We start from the raw sequence: 17,650 nt of genomic DNA on the forward strand, positions 1-17,650 counted from the left end.
CGCCCCCTGCCACGGGCTCCGAGGCGTCAAAAGCACGGCCCTCCCCACCCTTCTCAGTGGCAGCCTCCAGCCCCCAGGCCAGCCGCCATGGACCGACCACCACAGTAGCTCTCCCTTGCCTGCCAGAGGGTCCTAGAGGACAGCAGTCACTCACCCCTCTGTCATAGCTGTCCGCCCGCTCCACTTTCCACGACAGGTTTTCGATCTCAGCCTCCAGCTGAGCCTGCTGGTATTCAAACTGTATGGGTAGAGCAGGAGGGTCAAAAGGAGAGGGGACGGTAGCCAGGGCAGGGCCTGCAGACGGGAGGGGCAGAGGCAGCACCTCAGGCTCGCAGGAGCTCCAGACAGCTGGATGCTGTCCTCAGAGGGCAGTGCTACTTCCTGTACCCAGAACCAGAGGCCGATCCAATGGCTGCCCACGGAGGGCAGCCAGGTGGCCAGGCTGTGCTTGCCCTGCACCCCCAAAGAAAGGGGAAGGACCGAAGCCACAGAGGAGAATGCTCCCAACATACGGGGAAATGGCCGCTGCAAAAACAAGTCAAAGTGGACATTCACTGACACTGTGCTCCCTGAATACTTCGTTTTTTCAGCCTTTCTGAAAATCAAGAGTCTTCAAAATTTTCAAATCATTTCACTTAGTAAGTATATGCCTCTTGCACATAGAGGTTTCCCAATGTCTTATTTGTGATAGTGAAAAACAGAAAGAATAAACACCCCAAATGATGGTACGACCATATAATGGGACATCTATGCAACTATTAAAAATGGCATTTTCCAGCCTGGTGAATAATGACAGCTGCAAAAACTGTTGTACCAAAAAATGTCATATATATAACCATGATTATAGAAACAGTACTAATTTTCAAAGGCTGGAAAATTCTAACAGTGCTCATTTCTTTCTGGGGGGATGATGGATGATGTAAATGTTTTCCTAATTTTTTCAACATTTGAACAATCAGTGTGAATCACCTTATTAATTGGAGAGGAAAAAAATCCCTATCTAAGATGAAAAGTACACAAAGATGCAAATGAGCTCCACAGTATTTAGGAACACGCATGCTGGGTATCCTCCCAAACATAAGCACTGGTTCCCAAGTGGTCACAGATATTTTCAGCCAGCCACCCTAAAAAATACAGCTGTTAATGGCTTCAGTACACCTGCCTTCCTATTACACAAAACGGTAGCACCTGAGATCTACTTCGGAAATGCCTAGTCGGGGCCCGAGGAACAAAATTTTCCAGTGGCCAGTTTTGTTTTGATTTTGTCCTCCCTGCCACCAGGGGTCCGGTCCCTGCTTGCCTGCAAGGTGCGGGCAGAGAAGGCCCCTCTGAAGCTAAGAGGGCAGAGCAGAAGGACGGCTTCCCTTACCAGCTTCTTCCTGGGCCCGGACTCCATGTAGTAGGCGTATGGATACGTGTACTGCAGGGTGTATCGACACTGCAACAGAACACAAGGGATCTGTGTCTGTGACTCCTAACTCCATGGACCTCACGTGCTGATACAGGTCTTACCCCACCATGCAAATCAGCCTGGCTCTACGGGCATGGGCCTGAAAGAGATGAGGCCAAGGCAAATAAAAGATGAACTGGGGGACAACATGGCAAAAACTGAATCAGAAATGGTCACAGAACACCCATGGTTCCTCTCCACACTGGGATTTATTACCAGCAGCTGCCTCAACGGCTCTTCCCTCTTGAGTCGGACCTCAGAGTCCACACATCTATCTCAATACTTGTCCAAAGACAATCTCTTATTTTCCTCTGAGTGATGCATGGATGGGACAAAAGAAGAGAAGGGCTCTCGTTTCCCCTGTGGTTCTGTCCCCACAGGCAGAGGCACCAGAATACTGACTCCCCTGGATGTCCGGGGAGGGCAGGGTCCTCAGTGGGCACAGCCCAGGAAGCTGTGGAGCCATGAGCAGGCACATGCGGGACTTCACAGAGGGTGAGCCCTGTCCCCGACAGTGCCTCCCACCCTCAGAGGTCTGGGCCTCACAGAGAACCAGGGATGGGAAGACTGAGGGGGGACAAACCTTGGCCAAGAGCTTGGCTGCGTTCTGGAGGTACTGCCAGTCGATCCAGGTCCCCAGGTTATTCATGACCCTCTCCTGGATCTTCTCGTGAATCCGCTGGTATGTCTGTGCCTCCAGCTGCAAGCTCTTGTTGTGGTTTTCCCACTGTGGGGTCAGAGGAGAGAGAAAGCTGCAGGCGTCCAGGAAGGTGCAGGGATTCAAAAGCCGTTCAGAATGGTCACAGCCTCGTCTAGCTGAGGGGGGCTGTGTGTCCTCAGGAGCGCACAAGGGGGGCTTCCTTAGTCCACACTACCAACCCTGTCTAGAGCCGCTATCTGCCTGCCAGATCACTCTATCCGCTTAGAGCAACAGGACTCTAGCCCCGAGGACAAAGCAAAGCCAGATACTCCCAGATCTCTTGTGCTTAGAAACCAAAGGTCCCATGCTCTCTGGGCTTCTGGGAAAACCTGCCCTCTGAATCTGACTACTAACATGGCACTGGATTGAGGGGCATGGCAAGATGGGGGCTGGGGACTAAGAGATACAAACTACTGTGTGTGAAATAAATAAGCTACAAGGATATCCTGAACAGCACAGGGAATGTAACCAGTATTTTATAATGCCGATAAATGGAGTACAACCCTTAAAAATTCTGAATCACTACATTGTACGTCTGAAAGTTACAGAACATTGTAAGCCCGTTATACCTCAATTAAAGACAAACAACAAATGTGGCCGTGGATGGATAAAGACCACCTGATGGTCCTTCCTTATCCTTCACAATTCAGCGTCACACAAGGTTGGCAGGTCCTTCCCTGTTGGCTGTGCCTGGGGAGCCGAGAGCCGCACCTGGAGGCAGCATTCGGGCCGGGCCGGCGCTCCACGCCCTGACTCCGGTGTGCACGCGCCGCTGCGGCCACCGGTCACTGGGAGTTTCGCCCAGCAGGGCCAAGTGGAAGAAGCCTACCCTCGAGAAGCAGGTGCAGGAGAGGACGCCTACCCTCTCAAAGTAGAACAAGTACTTCTTGAGGGCCTCCCTGGCCTGGGCTTGCTGGCTCTGGTTGACGATGTCGGGGTTCTCCTTGTACCGGCTGCACTCATAGTACTCGCTGCCGTGGGTCTTCCAATCTCCTAGACACATCCAGCAGAAGTCTACAGGGACAGAACACAGCACTGACACACACGACACAAGCCCGCGTTCCTCCACAGGCGCAGGCGGAGCAGGAGGCGGACACAGCCGGCTCCGAGGGGGGCTCCTGACCAGAGCTCTCCCCGGCCGCCTCTTTCCAGAGGGCGTGGACACGTCTCATGCCTGTCACGGCCCACGGTCCCAGCAGCCGGTCCTTGCCGATCCGAATGACAGCCTACATATGGTCTCCGTTTCAAGAACACATACGCTTAGTGCCTTTTTAACCCAACGCAGGCAGACACTGACCATACAAAGGCCGCTGGTCTGCTGCATCAGTGCCTCCTGAGCAGCAGAACGACGTGTCCGACTGAGGCCCACTGGGCCATTCAGAGAACACCTCTGCCCTCCTGTCGACCTCCCACTCTCAACACCCGTCCTAGGTGCTGTACATGAAACTGGGGATGAAGCCTTTCCCCCCTTTTTTTTCTTCCTTAAAAAGCACATTTTTATGGGCATTCCCCAGTGGTCAAGACTCAGTGCTTTTACTGCCAGGGCCCAGGTTCAATCCCTGGTTGGGGAGCTAAGATCCTGCAAGCCAGTGTGACCGAAAAAAAAACCAACCAACCAAACAAAAAACAACAAAAAAAGAGAAAAAGCACATTTTTATCAAACCCATTGCTACCCTATAGTTCATGCCCAGAATTATGACTCTGTTTCCACACTGAGGAAGCCAAGGGGGGAAAACAGAGATCCCCTATGGACGTCATATATCTGAACAATTACTGTGCCTTAATGGACAGGGGCCAATCATGGTTGTGTGTTCTGACTCTGCCAGAGACCCAGACAGCAGTAAAGACTGTTTCCCATGATTCACTGTCATAAGCTGGCTCACTGACTTCTGCACAGGGGTTTGTGTAAAACTTGCGGAAGCTAGAGCCAAAGCGAGAGACCCAGAAGTCGCTCACTTCTCTTCTCCTGGAAGGCTTCAGGGAAGAGTGCAATACGGCTTTCGCCTCAGTCAGCTAGGTTGTGGTTGCTACTGTCTTAAATACTGCTACACTGCTTAGGGTTGCCCATCCAGATGGTAAAACTATTCAGCAACGCGAGGTATGGTAGTTAACCCTGGGCAGTAAAGGATGGGGAGAGGACATACCGAGGACTCTTCAGTACCAGGACTGGGGTGGGTGCTGGGGTGTGCACACCGGCATTTCTCTTTAAACTGTATGCATGTCTTACGCACTGTTCTAGGTGGATTGTGCACGTCCCTCTCATTCAAACACACACAGAAAAGACAGGGTGGAATTTCACCGAGGAAACATGCCGCTACTCTTGGCCTATCTTCATTCTACACTTCGGCATCACCGTTCCTGTCTAAAACCTCGCCTTGACTACTCTGATTACAGTGTGATCCTGGGAGGACCCAGGGACAGCAGTGGCCAGGCTCTTACAAAAAGAAACTCTCAGGGCCAGCTGGGTGGCATGTCAGCAGCTGTGGAAGAAGTCTATCTGGACACATATTCTACCTGAAGGAGTTTTATTTCTTTACTTGAGCTGGCAGGAAGAAAAGCAAAACCAACGGTTCTGTGGAACACCGGCCAGATGAAGGAGGCCAGAAACCCTCTCTGAAAACTTTTATAAAACCTCAAAGGCAAACTAGGATTTGACTGCTTCCAGGAGAACCATGGGCAGCCTGCTCTAAACAGTGTCGGTCAGGCAGCACAGAAAAGCCCCATGCTACTTACCTGCCTTGGCAAAAATCAAAGAACACACTAAAACTTTCTTCTTGGATGACTGAAGATACGTGAGGGTTTAAAAGTCATCCCACAGTTGGCAGCGGGATTATTTAAGGGACCAAGAAATAATAAATCAGCAAACCTAGAGCTGCTGTACTCTGGTCCTCATGACTGTAAGTGACGGAAGCCACCGTGTTTGATCACTGTATCATAAAAGCAGTGGGGGAAAAAAAGCAGTGGAGACCCGTGCACAAGAAACAGAGACTGTGCTGCTGGGCCTGGTGCAGCAAGGTTGGGACTCACCGTGTTTACACTTGGAGCATTGCTGTCGGAGGGAAACAGAAGAGAACATGTTAAGGGCACGCTGACCAAAGACTTCAGGCCACACAAGCAAAACGCACAGGCCTCTGCTCACCATGTGATTGCAGCCGCCGTTCTTCTCAATGCAGATGTTGCACTTGGGACACTGAGGAGACAGAAGGGCGCCGTTAGGCTCACGCACCATCAGGCCGGTTCTAAGACAAATTACACAAAGCTCCTGGCACCCGTGCCCAGCAGCTCATCGTGCGAGCCCTTCTGGGGAGGAGCCTCTCACTTAAATGTGGCGGGTCGCTGAGGCTGGAACAGCAATTCAAGGAAATGAGGTCAGCAGGTTTGGCCCCGAAACACTCCAAGCTGAGCCGCGCTAAGTCTGCCACCATCTGTCCCTGCCAGGAGGCTGCTTGGATTAAGCTCAAGCTGAGTCAGTAAAAAACTGGCTGGCTTGGGAGGAACACCAGCGCAGCCTACGAGCTGCCACCCTGGACTGGGACCCGCTCAGCCTGCCTGAACTTCGGCTTCCAGAAGAGGGCACGGAAATCACCTCTAAAGCTCGCTCCCATCTGGGAGATGACAGCAGTGGGGACCAGTCTGACACCGGGTGCTTCATGGCCATGAAGAGGACCTTACTTCATGATGTCATGGTCACAGCTGCACTGCAGGGTGCCTCGCTTCAGTGTGTGACTGGCACCGGCGAGGGCCCCAAGTGCTGAGTCATGCACCACTCTAGGGGCTGCGGGCCATGCTTTCCCGTGGGATGTTTCCAGAATGAGAACTGGGCAGGCCTGGGCTTGCATTAGAGTTTTGCTACTCATTTGATGTGGCTGTCAACCACCTCCCTCCCAGGGCTGTTAATGCTGGGGAGGCATTCAGTAAAACCTAGTTTTTCTCGAATGAGTTTTCCTGAGGTCAAACTTCTCCAAGCATTTCAGCATTTCATTAAAAGAAAAGCGCCTGGTGCATGCTAAAATCAACTGCTGCAAACTCTGCCGTGCCGGGGCAAGGGTCTGCCACCTCCATCACGAGCCCCATGGCCCTGGGTGGCACTAGGGAGGGCAGACCCAGGACAGGTAAGATACAGTCCTTACGTCTTTAGTGTGGGCACTAATGTAGTTGGCTGTTTCAGAGTCGTCTGCACACTTCGTGAGCCATTTCCGGATTGTGGCGCAGTCTGTGGGGGCGTGATACATCTGACGACACTTGAAACTTAAAACCAGAAAAGATAACCGTTAGGTCAGATCCTGTGTTTTTCCTTTTCCTTCTGTCCAAGCCAACAGATCTGGAATTAGAGCTTTTCCAAGAGGTAAAATGTCACCTCTCGTGGCGTCCGAGACCTTGACTTACCCAGGATTATTCTGAAGTCCTGGGGGGACTTCTCTCAATAAACCCAAATGAGACATTTGTTTTAAATATCTTAGGTGATGTCAATCCTTCCTAACAGGATATCAAATTCAGAACTCAGCTTTTCAAAGGGCTCGGGGAGGGTATTCCGAGAAGAGGACTCAACTCCAACCCAAGGCAGGAGTGAGATCCAGGCCTGGGAGCCCTGGCTTGTCCGAGTCTGAGGTACCCACCGGATGCACACTGTCGGCACTTGTGCAGTCTGTGAGGGGCACGTTACCTCTGACGATGCCCGAAACTTAGAATCAGAAAAGAAAAACCCCGACACTCATCAGGCCAGGCTCCTGTGTTTTTAATTCCCCTTCTGTCCAAGCCAATGTGACTTTCTGGTTAAAGGCTCTCAGGCAGGTAGCCTACCATATGTCCCAGGGAAAGAAAACCTTAACGTAGGACACAAAGGGTGGAGAGCAACCACACTGGTGGTTCTTAACGTTTGCTGAGTCACAGACTCCCTCGACCGTGCCTTGAAAGGCAGGCACATATGCACACGGACCCCATTTTCTCCCTACTTTCCTTGAAGCCCCACTGTGACTCTTCTGGACCTAAATGAAGGCTCTGCCATTACTGCACCTCGCTTTCCTCACGTATAAGAAAGGGGAACAGCAGTACCAATCACACACAGTCACTGTGACAATGAAGGGAAAGTGGTCAGGAGAGAGTGGCTCCGCTGGTAAGCCTTCAGTATGCTTCAGCTAGTTCCATCATGTTCACTGAATAGAGTAAACCCCAGATAGATGTAAACCACGTTTATGAATTGCAGTGTTATAAAATTAGCAGAATGGCCAACAGAGAGAAAGATTAAAGTGCTGGTGGCTGGAGCTTTCATATATGGCAATATGTGAATTATCTGTGCAGACAGATCTACCTCCACACAGACATGCAGTCTCTGGGCCCTGAGTCTTAGTAGCATAAACCCCAGCACATCCTCTAAGAGTCTGTGTCTCCTTCTTGTCTCCAGACAGTATCATCAAACATCTGCCCACGTGGAACAGCGCTGCTCTTCTGGCCCAAAGGCCCTGCCTCTCCCAGCCCCGCCCTCACAAGAGCCACAGCAGTGATGCTCGAGAGGAGGAGAAGGCACCAGCCAGGGCTGCTCGGCATCCACACTCACTCTTACCAGAAGACCTCGTTGCACCGATTGCACTGTACTCGGCGAGCTCTGGGCTCCTGTACCCGGATAACCATGGGGCAGTCTGCACCAGGGCATAGCTGGAGCTGGTAGTGACTCTGTGAACACACCAAGGGGGGAACAATGAGGACGTCCCCTAGCTGGTGCCTCCAAATTAGACCTCCCTGAGTACTCAAACGCCTCCTGTTCTTCCATCAAGGGGCTACAGGAATTCATGATGGATGTCATGAAGACCAGACATTAGGCAGGTCCTGAAAATGCCCTTTGAATGTTTAGCTTAAACCAAGGAGCAACTCACCGGAATGACCTAAGCTTAGATGACAGAATGGACTACAGAATCGAGTCTCTGAGATGAAAGTGCACAGGGACTAGGGCTGGAGAGGAACACGGCCCAGTCAGTTGTGCATGAGACTCTGAGGGGCTCAACAACCCTCAGGCATCTACCAAAGGCGGCAAACAGCACCCGGAACAAGGCCTTTTGTTTTTCCTGCAGCCTGTGCATGAGACGACCCAGACCATCAGTCAATCCAATAAGCTTAGGAATAATAGGCAAAGATCAAAATTATGCTGCATGGAGCCAGCAAGCCTGAACAGGTAGCCCAACAGAGGGGAAGGACCCCAAAACTGACCACTCTAAGAACTTAAACAAATTGCCAAATCGCCCAAGAAGCAACACCCCTTATTTGGGCTGAATCACAAGGTGAAGGGAATAGAACAGCAACTCCTGAGATATGCCTGACTTATGTTTACCCCCTGACATACAATAGCTTGTTTAAGTAACTCTGCAGAAGGTGGGGGGGGTACGGCTTCCCTTGTGGTTCAGCTGGTAAAGAATCTGCCTGCAATGCTGGAGACCTAGTTTGATCCCTGGGTTGGAAAGATCCCCCAGAGAAGGGAAAGGCTACCCAGTCCAGTATTCTGGCCTGGAGAATTCCATGGACTGTACAGAGTTGCAAAGAGTCAGACATGACTCTGCGACTTTCACTTTCACAAAGCGGGTGTGCCTGACCATTCTACACAGGAAAGAATCCAAGGCTCAGAGAAGGAATCTAAGGGGTCAAAGGATACAGAGTGAGGAAGAAACAGACTTGGGATTTACTAGTGCTCTAGAGTTTTCAAACTTTTTAAAAGCTGTGCAGCTCTTTCTTCAGATTGAAAGCATCTGCTGGCAGCCTCCTCTGCACTGTAACTGGTAAGCATCTGATCGAAAGGAGGCTCAGGAAGACCAGGCACAACAGCAGCTGGGCATACCTCCACATAGTCCCTGAAGAGGTAGCGCCTGTATTTATCTCTCAGTTCTTCATTGGGCAGCAATGGAAACACGAAGTCCTCTGGTGTTCGAAGTGGGCAATCCTGAGCCATGCAAGAGACACCTGTTGAACAAAGACAACCGGATGGACAACTGTATCACAAAAGACACACCTATAATGTACCTGCTGAGTTCACCCAACAAATTCACGTTTTACACAGGGAACCCCGGAAGCATCAGAATTTATTCAAAGAGAGAAATCAATGTGATGCAACTAAAATAATATTATAAATTTTAAAATGATAGGGAATTCCCTGATGGTCCAGTGGTCAAGACTTGGCATTCTAACTGCCAGAGCCCTGGGTCAGGGAACTAAGATCCTGTAAGTTACACGGCACAACAACAACAAAAAAACCCCACAAAAACCAACACCAACCAACCAACAAAAACAAGACCAATTAAATAGTATATATCACAAAGAGCACCAATTAAAAAACTGCTTAAAAAATCCCAGCGGGCTCTTGACTTACAACTTAGTTTTGTGACGTTTACTATTATGTGCATGTGACTGCGTCAACACAGTGAGCTTTTACAGGTATAATGCTAATGTTAATATCGTGGAGTCATAATTTAACAAAGACTCCTTTAACTCATCACTAAGTCTGATTTGTGCTTACCTAAATCACAGTAAACCCTCTAGGAGTTTCTGAGGTATGGCTGCCACTTTGAGAATCAAGACAGACAAGGTAGGCAGCTTAAAGGACAGTTCTCCCAAAAGGCAAGAGAAGGTAGCCTTGCTGTCACACCAGCATTTACATAAACGTCCAAACATTAGCCTTAATTCTTGCATCTTGCTCAGGCCTAGGGTAAACTTTGCCGTTGTTCAGACTGACATTTTGGAAACCAATGGTTCTGATTTTGAAAACTTCAGTTAGGCTCACAAGAAAACCTGAGTAGCAGAAGGGGCAGGGCTGAAGCTAAACAGTTCCCGCCAGCCGGTTATGAACCCTACGGCGGACTCACCCACACCCACACCGTCCTTGACGAGCACGGAGCAGTGCTGCTCCCAGCAGCTGCGGCAGAACTGGTGCTGACAGGCCAGAGAGAGGAGGTTTTCCTTCCGCACAAACTGCATGCACACTGCGCAGTGGTGAGGGGAGTGGGCCGGGGGCACCTAGAGGGAGGTACAGGGACGTGAGCCAGCCTGCAATAAGGGTCAGAACTCAACTGCCACGTGTGGGCTCTGCGAGTGCCAGTTCTGAGTGGAAAAAAATATTATCAGGAAGGCTTCCCGAAGGAGGTGGTAGCGAAGCTAGGCTTGGTGAACCCCTAGATTTAGAGAGGGAGAGAGAAGATGGAAATGAGATCTTACAGTAGTGTATAAGGTCAGGCTGAAAAGACCAGGATTTCGGAACTGTCAAGGTCCCGAGAGGTCATTCAATCTGCCTTCTTTTGGAGGCTACTGGGTTTCTTTTGAAAACTGCCCTCATTCAGCATGGCACAGAGTTGCTTCTCAACAAGTACTATAAACCCAACCAATAGGTTCTTAGGGGCTGAAGTGTGAGCCTCTAATAGCTCCAGAACCCATTCTCTGCTACACAAACTGGCAAAGACAGTCTGGGGACACCAGCCAAAGCCACAAACCAGTGAAAACCCAACATGAGGTTCTTGTTGTTCACTGGATACAGAAAATAATTTGAGGAAAAGGACCATACTCTGTCTAGTATGCTCCTGGAAATTCTCTAAGAGGCTGTGTAAGTTATGTGGTGATCTGAGCCCTAATTCTCCCCCATTCATTTGACAAATGCTGACTGAACTCTCAGCAACAGGAAATTGCTATACACTGTGGGATACGATTCCTAAACTTAAAAAGCACTTACAGTCTACTATGGGAGCTAAAAGATATGAGTGAATCACTGCAATGTACATGTAAAGGTTGAAAGACATAATTAAAGGAGTTTGGAGGGAAGTGTTCCCAGGAGACAGGTTTTGGGAGAGATGGCTTGGATTCGGGTCTTTAAAGGTGAGTTCCATTCTCACGAGCAAAGATGGGGACAGGATCTGGACGTTCCCCGCCAAGGAAGGCACCAGCAGAGTTAAAGAGGCATGCAGTGAACGGGCACCCCAAGAACACGGCAGGGACAGAGTACAGGCTATATGTAAGTGCAGGAGACGGGTGAGGCTGGAGAGCACAGGCAGTGATGCACTCCTCGCCTATGAGGAAAATTGCCAAATGACGTCGGAAATGGAAGATTAAGGCCTATACTGGAACAAGTATCTTGGGGATGCTGCACGATAAACAAAGTAAGACGGTTCTCAATAACCGTGTGAGCCACAGCAAAAGCCACGTGTATCAGGAAGGGACACTCACATGTTTTGATGGATTGGGCTGAACTCGGGCCTCAACGAGCAGCTGAGCAGAATTAGACTTGTATCTACAAAACAAAAAGCATAAAGGGAATCAGAGCTCCGGTTCTGGAGGTATGGTGGTAAATGAGCTGACCTTTCTCTCTGAAGGTAATAAGCACTATGCCATGATGTATTAATCCCACTTGATGTGTCTGAAAGAAATAACTGGAGATATTGCCAAGTGTTATCTAGAAGAGCACTGATTTAACATTAATGACGGCATAAAAACTCTGACCTAACTTCACTGTCCAACAACAGGGGTTTGGAATAGGATGGAACATCAATATGGTAAAACACTGTACCTTCATTAAAACTGGGGGTACAGAAAGAATATGCTGAAAACATTGGAAAATGTTCACCATATACTGAGAGAAAAAAGGCTATACAATATGACCCAGTGTTTTAAAAATGTAATCTGCACACTGTAAGGATATTCTCCATAACACAGACAATTATTACCACTGGGTGGGCAGGCAGAGAGAAGTTACAGACAGTGCCGTCTCTTCCTCCCCCAAAACACCTTACCTGTCCAGTATCTCGGCAACTTGCCAGTGGAAATTAACTAATATAAGTTTAGCAACTGAATGAGATACCTAGAAAGAAGAAAAAAAGAAATCAAATTATAATGCAGTTTTTTTTTTCAGAGTGCTCTTACATTTTGAGAAATGCATACATTCCTCTCTACTGCAGGTCCAGGCTTGATTTTTTAAATCTTCCTCTTGGTTCTGTTTTATCTTTTACGTTCAGACTCTTAGAGTCTTAAACAATTTCCTGGATCTCTCGATTTTTCAACCTTTGTTTTCATTAGCAACCCTTCAAAGAAATTAGTTTGATTTCAAACTTACACAAAACCATCCTATCTACAGTAAATAAGGACCTAGAATCCAAAGTAAGCAGAAGAGCTGCAGGTTCCCTAATGTGATTTATGTTTGCTGAAGCTGCTGTAGGAGGCCATACACGAGCACCTCCAGGTAGGCATGTTACTTGCAGAAGCTCTCCAGGCTTGAACTTCTTATATAAACCCAGAAAAACAAAACAAAACAAAACTCACCCCTGGTTAAAACCTCTGACTCTATAACAAAACTATTCATCCATAAAGACTACATGAAAACTCAGACAAAGTATTTGGTATAAATGTTAAAATTTGCTTGAGAATAGCTTTTGGCTACAACTATATTTTTACAACCTGAAAATTATACTGTTGTATTTTATTTATTTATTTATTTATTTTTGGCTGCAGTGCACCGCTTGTGGGAGCTTACTTCCCTGCAGTGGAAGAGTGGGGTCCTAACCAATGGACCGCCAGGCAATTCCCAAAATGAAATTTCTTGACCTTCCCAAAGAAATAGAACTTCAACACCATACCTGGTCTGATCCCTTGATCTCAACAGCACTAGCAACAGCAACAAAGCCTCAGAATTAGCATACCAGGTGCAGCCCCTCCATGTATGGAATACGACACAGGCCTCCGCTGAAACTGAAAATTTTACCGATGACTACAAGTCCACTAATGACCAACTCAGAATATTCCAGCAGAGTTCTGGTGAGAACTGATAATGTGAAGAGAGGATGTGTCTCAGTTCAGTTCAGTCGCTCAGTCGTGCCCGACTCTTTGCGACCCCATGGACTGTACGTAGCACACCAGGCTTCCCTGTCCATCACCAACTCCTGGAGCTTACTCAAACTCATGTCCATCGAGTCAGCAATGTGTCTAGCACTTTATTAAGTGGATAGATGTCCATCTATTCTTTCAAAGCCAAGTACTGAGGATACATCAATATATACATGTCTAGCACTTTATTAAGGTGGATAGATGTCCATCTCTTCTTTCAAAGCCAACTGCTGAGGATACATCAATACATACAACACTGTAGGCACACGCACCTCCCACCAGTCTCCTACAGGAGGCACTGTGATTGCCCACAGTATGGCCACAGTGTATCACAGACTGCCAAGGACTCAGTTTCCCCCAATTAATCCATTATGAATGTGAAGGAATTTTGAGACCGTTAATTAAAGCAAAATGTAGAATGACGGCACTTGCCCCGTAATGGACACCGAGGAAGATCTACAGGGAAGTCAGGATACAAAGGGCCCTCTGAGCAAAAAGCAGCACAGGGTTAAGAAGAGTACTTAGAAGACTTTATGCTAACAGGTAGTCTCCGAAGAGAGGCCACCTCCTCCCTGATTTGGGCCACAGGAGAGAACTGACTTCACCACCCACTGTCACCCACAGCGGTCTTCCAGAGGAAGAGATGTCAGGTGATGTGGGGGGAGGGGGCACTACTTAAGTTACCTTTAGCAAGAGGGCCAAGACAAATATATGATATTAAAACATTACAGATAAAAGTCTGTCATTCTCAGAGTGCAGACAGCTAAGCTCAGGAAAGAACTAGCCAAGTACTCACACCATTTTCCTGTGCAATGCTCAAAGAGCTTGGCAATCCACTCTGAATCTATCACAGTTGCCACTCTGTAACTGAGGAAGGTCTTCCACTCTTCTTATGTGTTCAACTGCGGAGAACAAACGTCTTCCAGCAGAACCAAGACAAACGACTGCTGGACTGTTTTGATCAAGCAACTAATAACCTGTGAGTAGTTAGGATTATGTATTACCAAGAAGGACTTAAAAGTATCTATATATGTACGTATGTATGCGTTATCAAGAAGGAGTATTCATTCATTCATTCACTTTTGGCTGTGCCACAAAGCTTGTGAGATCTCAGTTCCCTGAACCCGGGCCATGGTGGTGAAAGTCCGGAATTCTAACCACTAGGCCACCAGGGAAACCCCCAAGAAGAACCTATAATGAGGTCAAACCTCTTCCAAAAAGGGTGATAAACAACCACTGATTGCCAAATAGACGAATGACTTGGGAAGGACACATGACCATGTCATGTTCAAGACAGATTTGCGCTTCTGTAAGATCAACATGTAATAAGAAAATTAAGTCTTATTTATGTATGAGGCTTTTTTCCATTTCTGAATACACTTTCAGAAACGAGAGCAGGAAAGAATACTTCTTCCAAATTCACTTTATGAAGCTAACATAACCCTGATAAAAGGCTGATTTAACATGTGAAAACGCCTAAGGCAATTCACTGAATTAACAAAGTAAAGGCAGAAAAAAACCGAAATGATAATTTCAGTAGATACAAGAAAACTTGTTTGACAAAATCAAGGAATCATTCAAGATAAAAATTCTTAGCAAATTAGGAAGAAAAATAGAACTGCCTAAATCTAATACAGGGTGTCTAAGGAAAACATTATACTCTGTAACAACACAGTGAATGCTAAGATCAGGGACATGACAGGGAAGACCACTCTCATCATTTCATTTAACACTGTGCTGAAGGCCCTAATAGGGCATGGGGGGCAAAAAAAAGGACACACACAAAAAAGACACAAAACTACCAGTAGCACTAATAAGTTTAGTAAGGTTAAAAAAATAGAATGCCAATACATAAAAATCACAAATGTGTTTCTACATAGTGGCAAATAAAAATTAAAATTTATTGATAAAACTAAAATGTATTGATAAATATATTTTATTTAACCCAATATATCTAAAATATGTCAACATGTTAATGCACTGAAAATTATTAATGAACTACATTTAACATCTTTTTTTTCCATCTAATTGCTCAAAGTCCATTGTATTCAGAATTATAGCACATACCAATCCAACTGGCCACATTTCAAATGCCCAGTGGCTACATGTGATCACAGCTACCATAATGGACAATGCAGCTAGAGACAGAACACAGCAATCAAAATTAATCAAAATCAAAGCAGGGGTTAGGGTATACATTAATAGTTGATCCTAAAATGTATGGAGAGGACCCCAAATATCCAAAGCAACCTTGAAAGAGCAAAGTTGAAGAGACTTACACCATCTGACTTCAAGACTTACTATAAAGCTACAGTATTTAAGACAGTGGGATACTGGCTTAAGGACAGACATATATATAGATCCATGTAACAGAATAGTAAACTCATACACTTATGATTAATTTTCTACTAAGGTACCAATGTAATTCAACAGATGATAAAACAGTCTTTTCAACAAATGGTTCCAGAATAACTGAACATCATTATACAAAACTCAGAACTTAAATGCTTAGTTCATGTCACAGAAAAATTACCTCAAGGTAGTTCACACTGTTAAATAAAACTGAAAACTATAAAACTTTCAGATGAAAATCTTTGCAATCTTGGTTTTTTAGGTAAAGATTTCTTAGCTATGACACTGAAAGCACAATCCTTAAAAGAAAAAATATGATACACTGAGCTCATCAAAATTAAATTTCATTCTTCAAAAGATATTATTAAGAAAATGGACGAGCCGAGCCACAAAATATATGATTTGCAACAGAAAAAATAATTGCAAATCATATACCTGATAAAGAACTTAATTCAGAACACATAAAGAACTCACACAACTCAAAAAGCTCAACATTATTAGTCATTAGGGAAATGCAAATTAGAACTAGGAGATACTACTTCACATTCACTAGAAATACAGAAAAATACAGAAAATTGACAATACCTAAGTGCTAGCAAGCAGGTGGAGAACCTGTAACACTTACATAATGCTGGTGGGAATGTAAGATAGCAGAGTCTCCTCAGAAAACAGTTTGGCAGTTTCTTAAAATGTTAAACGCGATCCCACTGCTAGATATTTATCCAAGTGAAATGCAAACATGTCCATGCAAAACTCTGTTATACAAACCATCACAGCAGCATATTTCATAAGAGCCAAGAACTGGAATCAACCCAAGTGTTCATCAACTGATGAAGGAATGAATGAACAAAATGTGGTACATATCCATAAAATGGAAAATCCTCCCTGGGCAGTAAGAGGAAAGCATTACTGACATGTGATACAGCATGGATGAACTTTGAAAACATGCCAAGTGAAAGAAGCCAGACACAAAAAACTACATACTATAAGATTCAATTCATATGAAATTTCTAGGAAAGGCAAATCTGTGCAGACAGTAAGATGATCAGTAGTTTCCTGGGGCTGGGAGAGGGGACTAACTACAAATGGATATAAGGGAACGTTTTGGCTGATGAAAATGTTCTATACCTTGGATTGTGGTGATGGCTGTACACTTGTTTACATTTACTACAACTCTTCTACTGGTACACTCTAAAATGGATGAGTTTAATGGACTGTAAGTAATACTTCAATAAATGCTAAAAATAAAATTGACCGATGGACAGACACATGATAAAGTAAATGCAGGAAAAAGTTAGCACCTGTATAATCTAGATGGTAGATAAATGGATACCTACTGTACAATGCTTTAAAAGTCTTTGTATATTTTAAATTTTTCACGAAGTTGGAGGGAAAGTTTGCCAACTTTAATTCAATGGCAATCTTCTGAATAAACAAATGTCACAAGAAACAGAGAGTTGACCCTTACACCATTGCATCAAAATAGTTCATTTTGATCTTTTACGTACTCCTCAGAATGAAAACATCCCCTCAGAGTTTTGAACATACATAGTTCTGACCAAAGATGAACTGACTAGACAATGTGAATTTTAGTATAAGTAGGCCTGTACTGCCAGTAACTTCACAACACTCCAGCTCCCTCTAAACCTCCCACACCAAGCCTCGAGGGAGGGAGGGAAAGTAGTGGTATACAGTTCATCAAACACTGAAGGGTCCTGAAGTCCCTGGGTGGTCCAAAGACGGCTTTCAGAGTCAAAGATGGAGTCAGAACACGGTGAAGTGTAGCCCACCTTCCTTGCCTTTCCCTCTCATTCCCTGTGCCTTCAAACCTGACCCACGATGGGTCAGAAGGCTCTGGAGAGCATTCCGTGAAGCTTTAAAGGACTGTGGGGACACCTGTCATCATCCAGCCTGGACTCTGCTCTGTATTGCCCATCCAATCTGGCTTGGCTTTGCCATGACATTTACAATCTCAACACCCTCAGATGGTTTTCAGATATTTATTTCAGGAAGCACTTGGCCACATGAATGTCAAAAAGGACTTGGCTACTAGACATCACTATTTCCCAGAGGTTGCAGGCAAACTTCTGTCATCCTCCCTAATTTGTGTTTGGGAGAGACCTTTAAAAAGCTACTTCCCAGATACAGGCCCTCAGAACATGTCCAGTAGTTACCACCTGTGCAGACACCTAAAGGCGTAGACGACTGCTGGGGAGTCAGGTTCTCCTTTCTGTTTTTTTTTTAATAAAGAATATATACAGTGTCCATACAATTCTATTCCGGCTTCACAAGCAGGGTTTGGGGGA

At 46.2% G+C, this 17,650-nt stretch overlaps 1 protein-coding gene and 1 long non-coding RNA gene across 5 annotated transcripts in view; one reads left to right on the forward strand and one right to left on the reverse strand.

The window, feature by feature from the left end:
* The window catches only part of ARIH2 (ariadne RBR E3 ubiquitin protein ligase 2), a 39,200-nt gene that overhangs the window by 2,393 nt on the left and 19,157 nt on the right, over positions 1-17,650 (reverse strand). For 2 of the 4 annotated variants that reach the window (XM_061397587.1, XM_061397590.1), the window contains 12 exons: positions 11,906-11,973; positions 11,343-11,406; positions 9,995-10,145; positions 8,974-9,095; positions 7,711-7,820; positions 6,281-6,398; positions 5,290-5,340; positions 5,178-5,199; positions 3,013-3,164; positions 2,034-2,177; positions 1,370-1,438; positions 155-238 (listed from right to left, as the gene is read on the reverse strand). In XM_061397587.1, the coding sequence (XP_061253571.1) occupies positions 155-238; positions 1,370-1,438; positions 2,034-2,177; positions 3,013-3,164; positions 5,178-5,199; positions 5,290-5,340; positions 6,281-6,398; positions 7,711-7,820; positions 8,974-9,095; positions 9,995-10,145; positions 11,343-11,406; positions 11,906-11,973 (1,155 nt within the window). The other 2 variants (XM_061397588.1, XM_061397589.1) reach the window with 2 other exon arrangements.
* On the forward strand, positions 3,159-9,396 carry LOC133235756 (uncharacterized). The gene is made up of 2 exons (XR_009732636.1): positions 3,159-6,262; positions 7,552-9,396. It is a non-coding gene; the product is annotated as an uncharacterized LOC133235756 (long non-coding RNA).

This window comes from Bos javanicus, chromosome 22 (genome assembly GCF_032452875.1).
Source record: "Bos javanicus breed banteng chromosome 22, ARS-OSU_banteng_1.0, whole genome shotgun sequence".
Classification (NCBI taxonomy): Eukaryota; Metazoa; Chordata; class Mammalia; order Artiodactyla; family Bovidae; genus Bos; species Bos javanicus.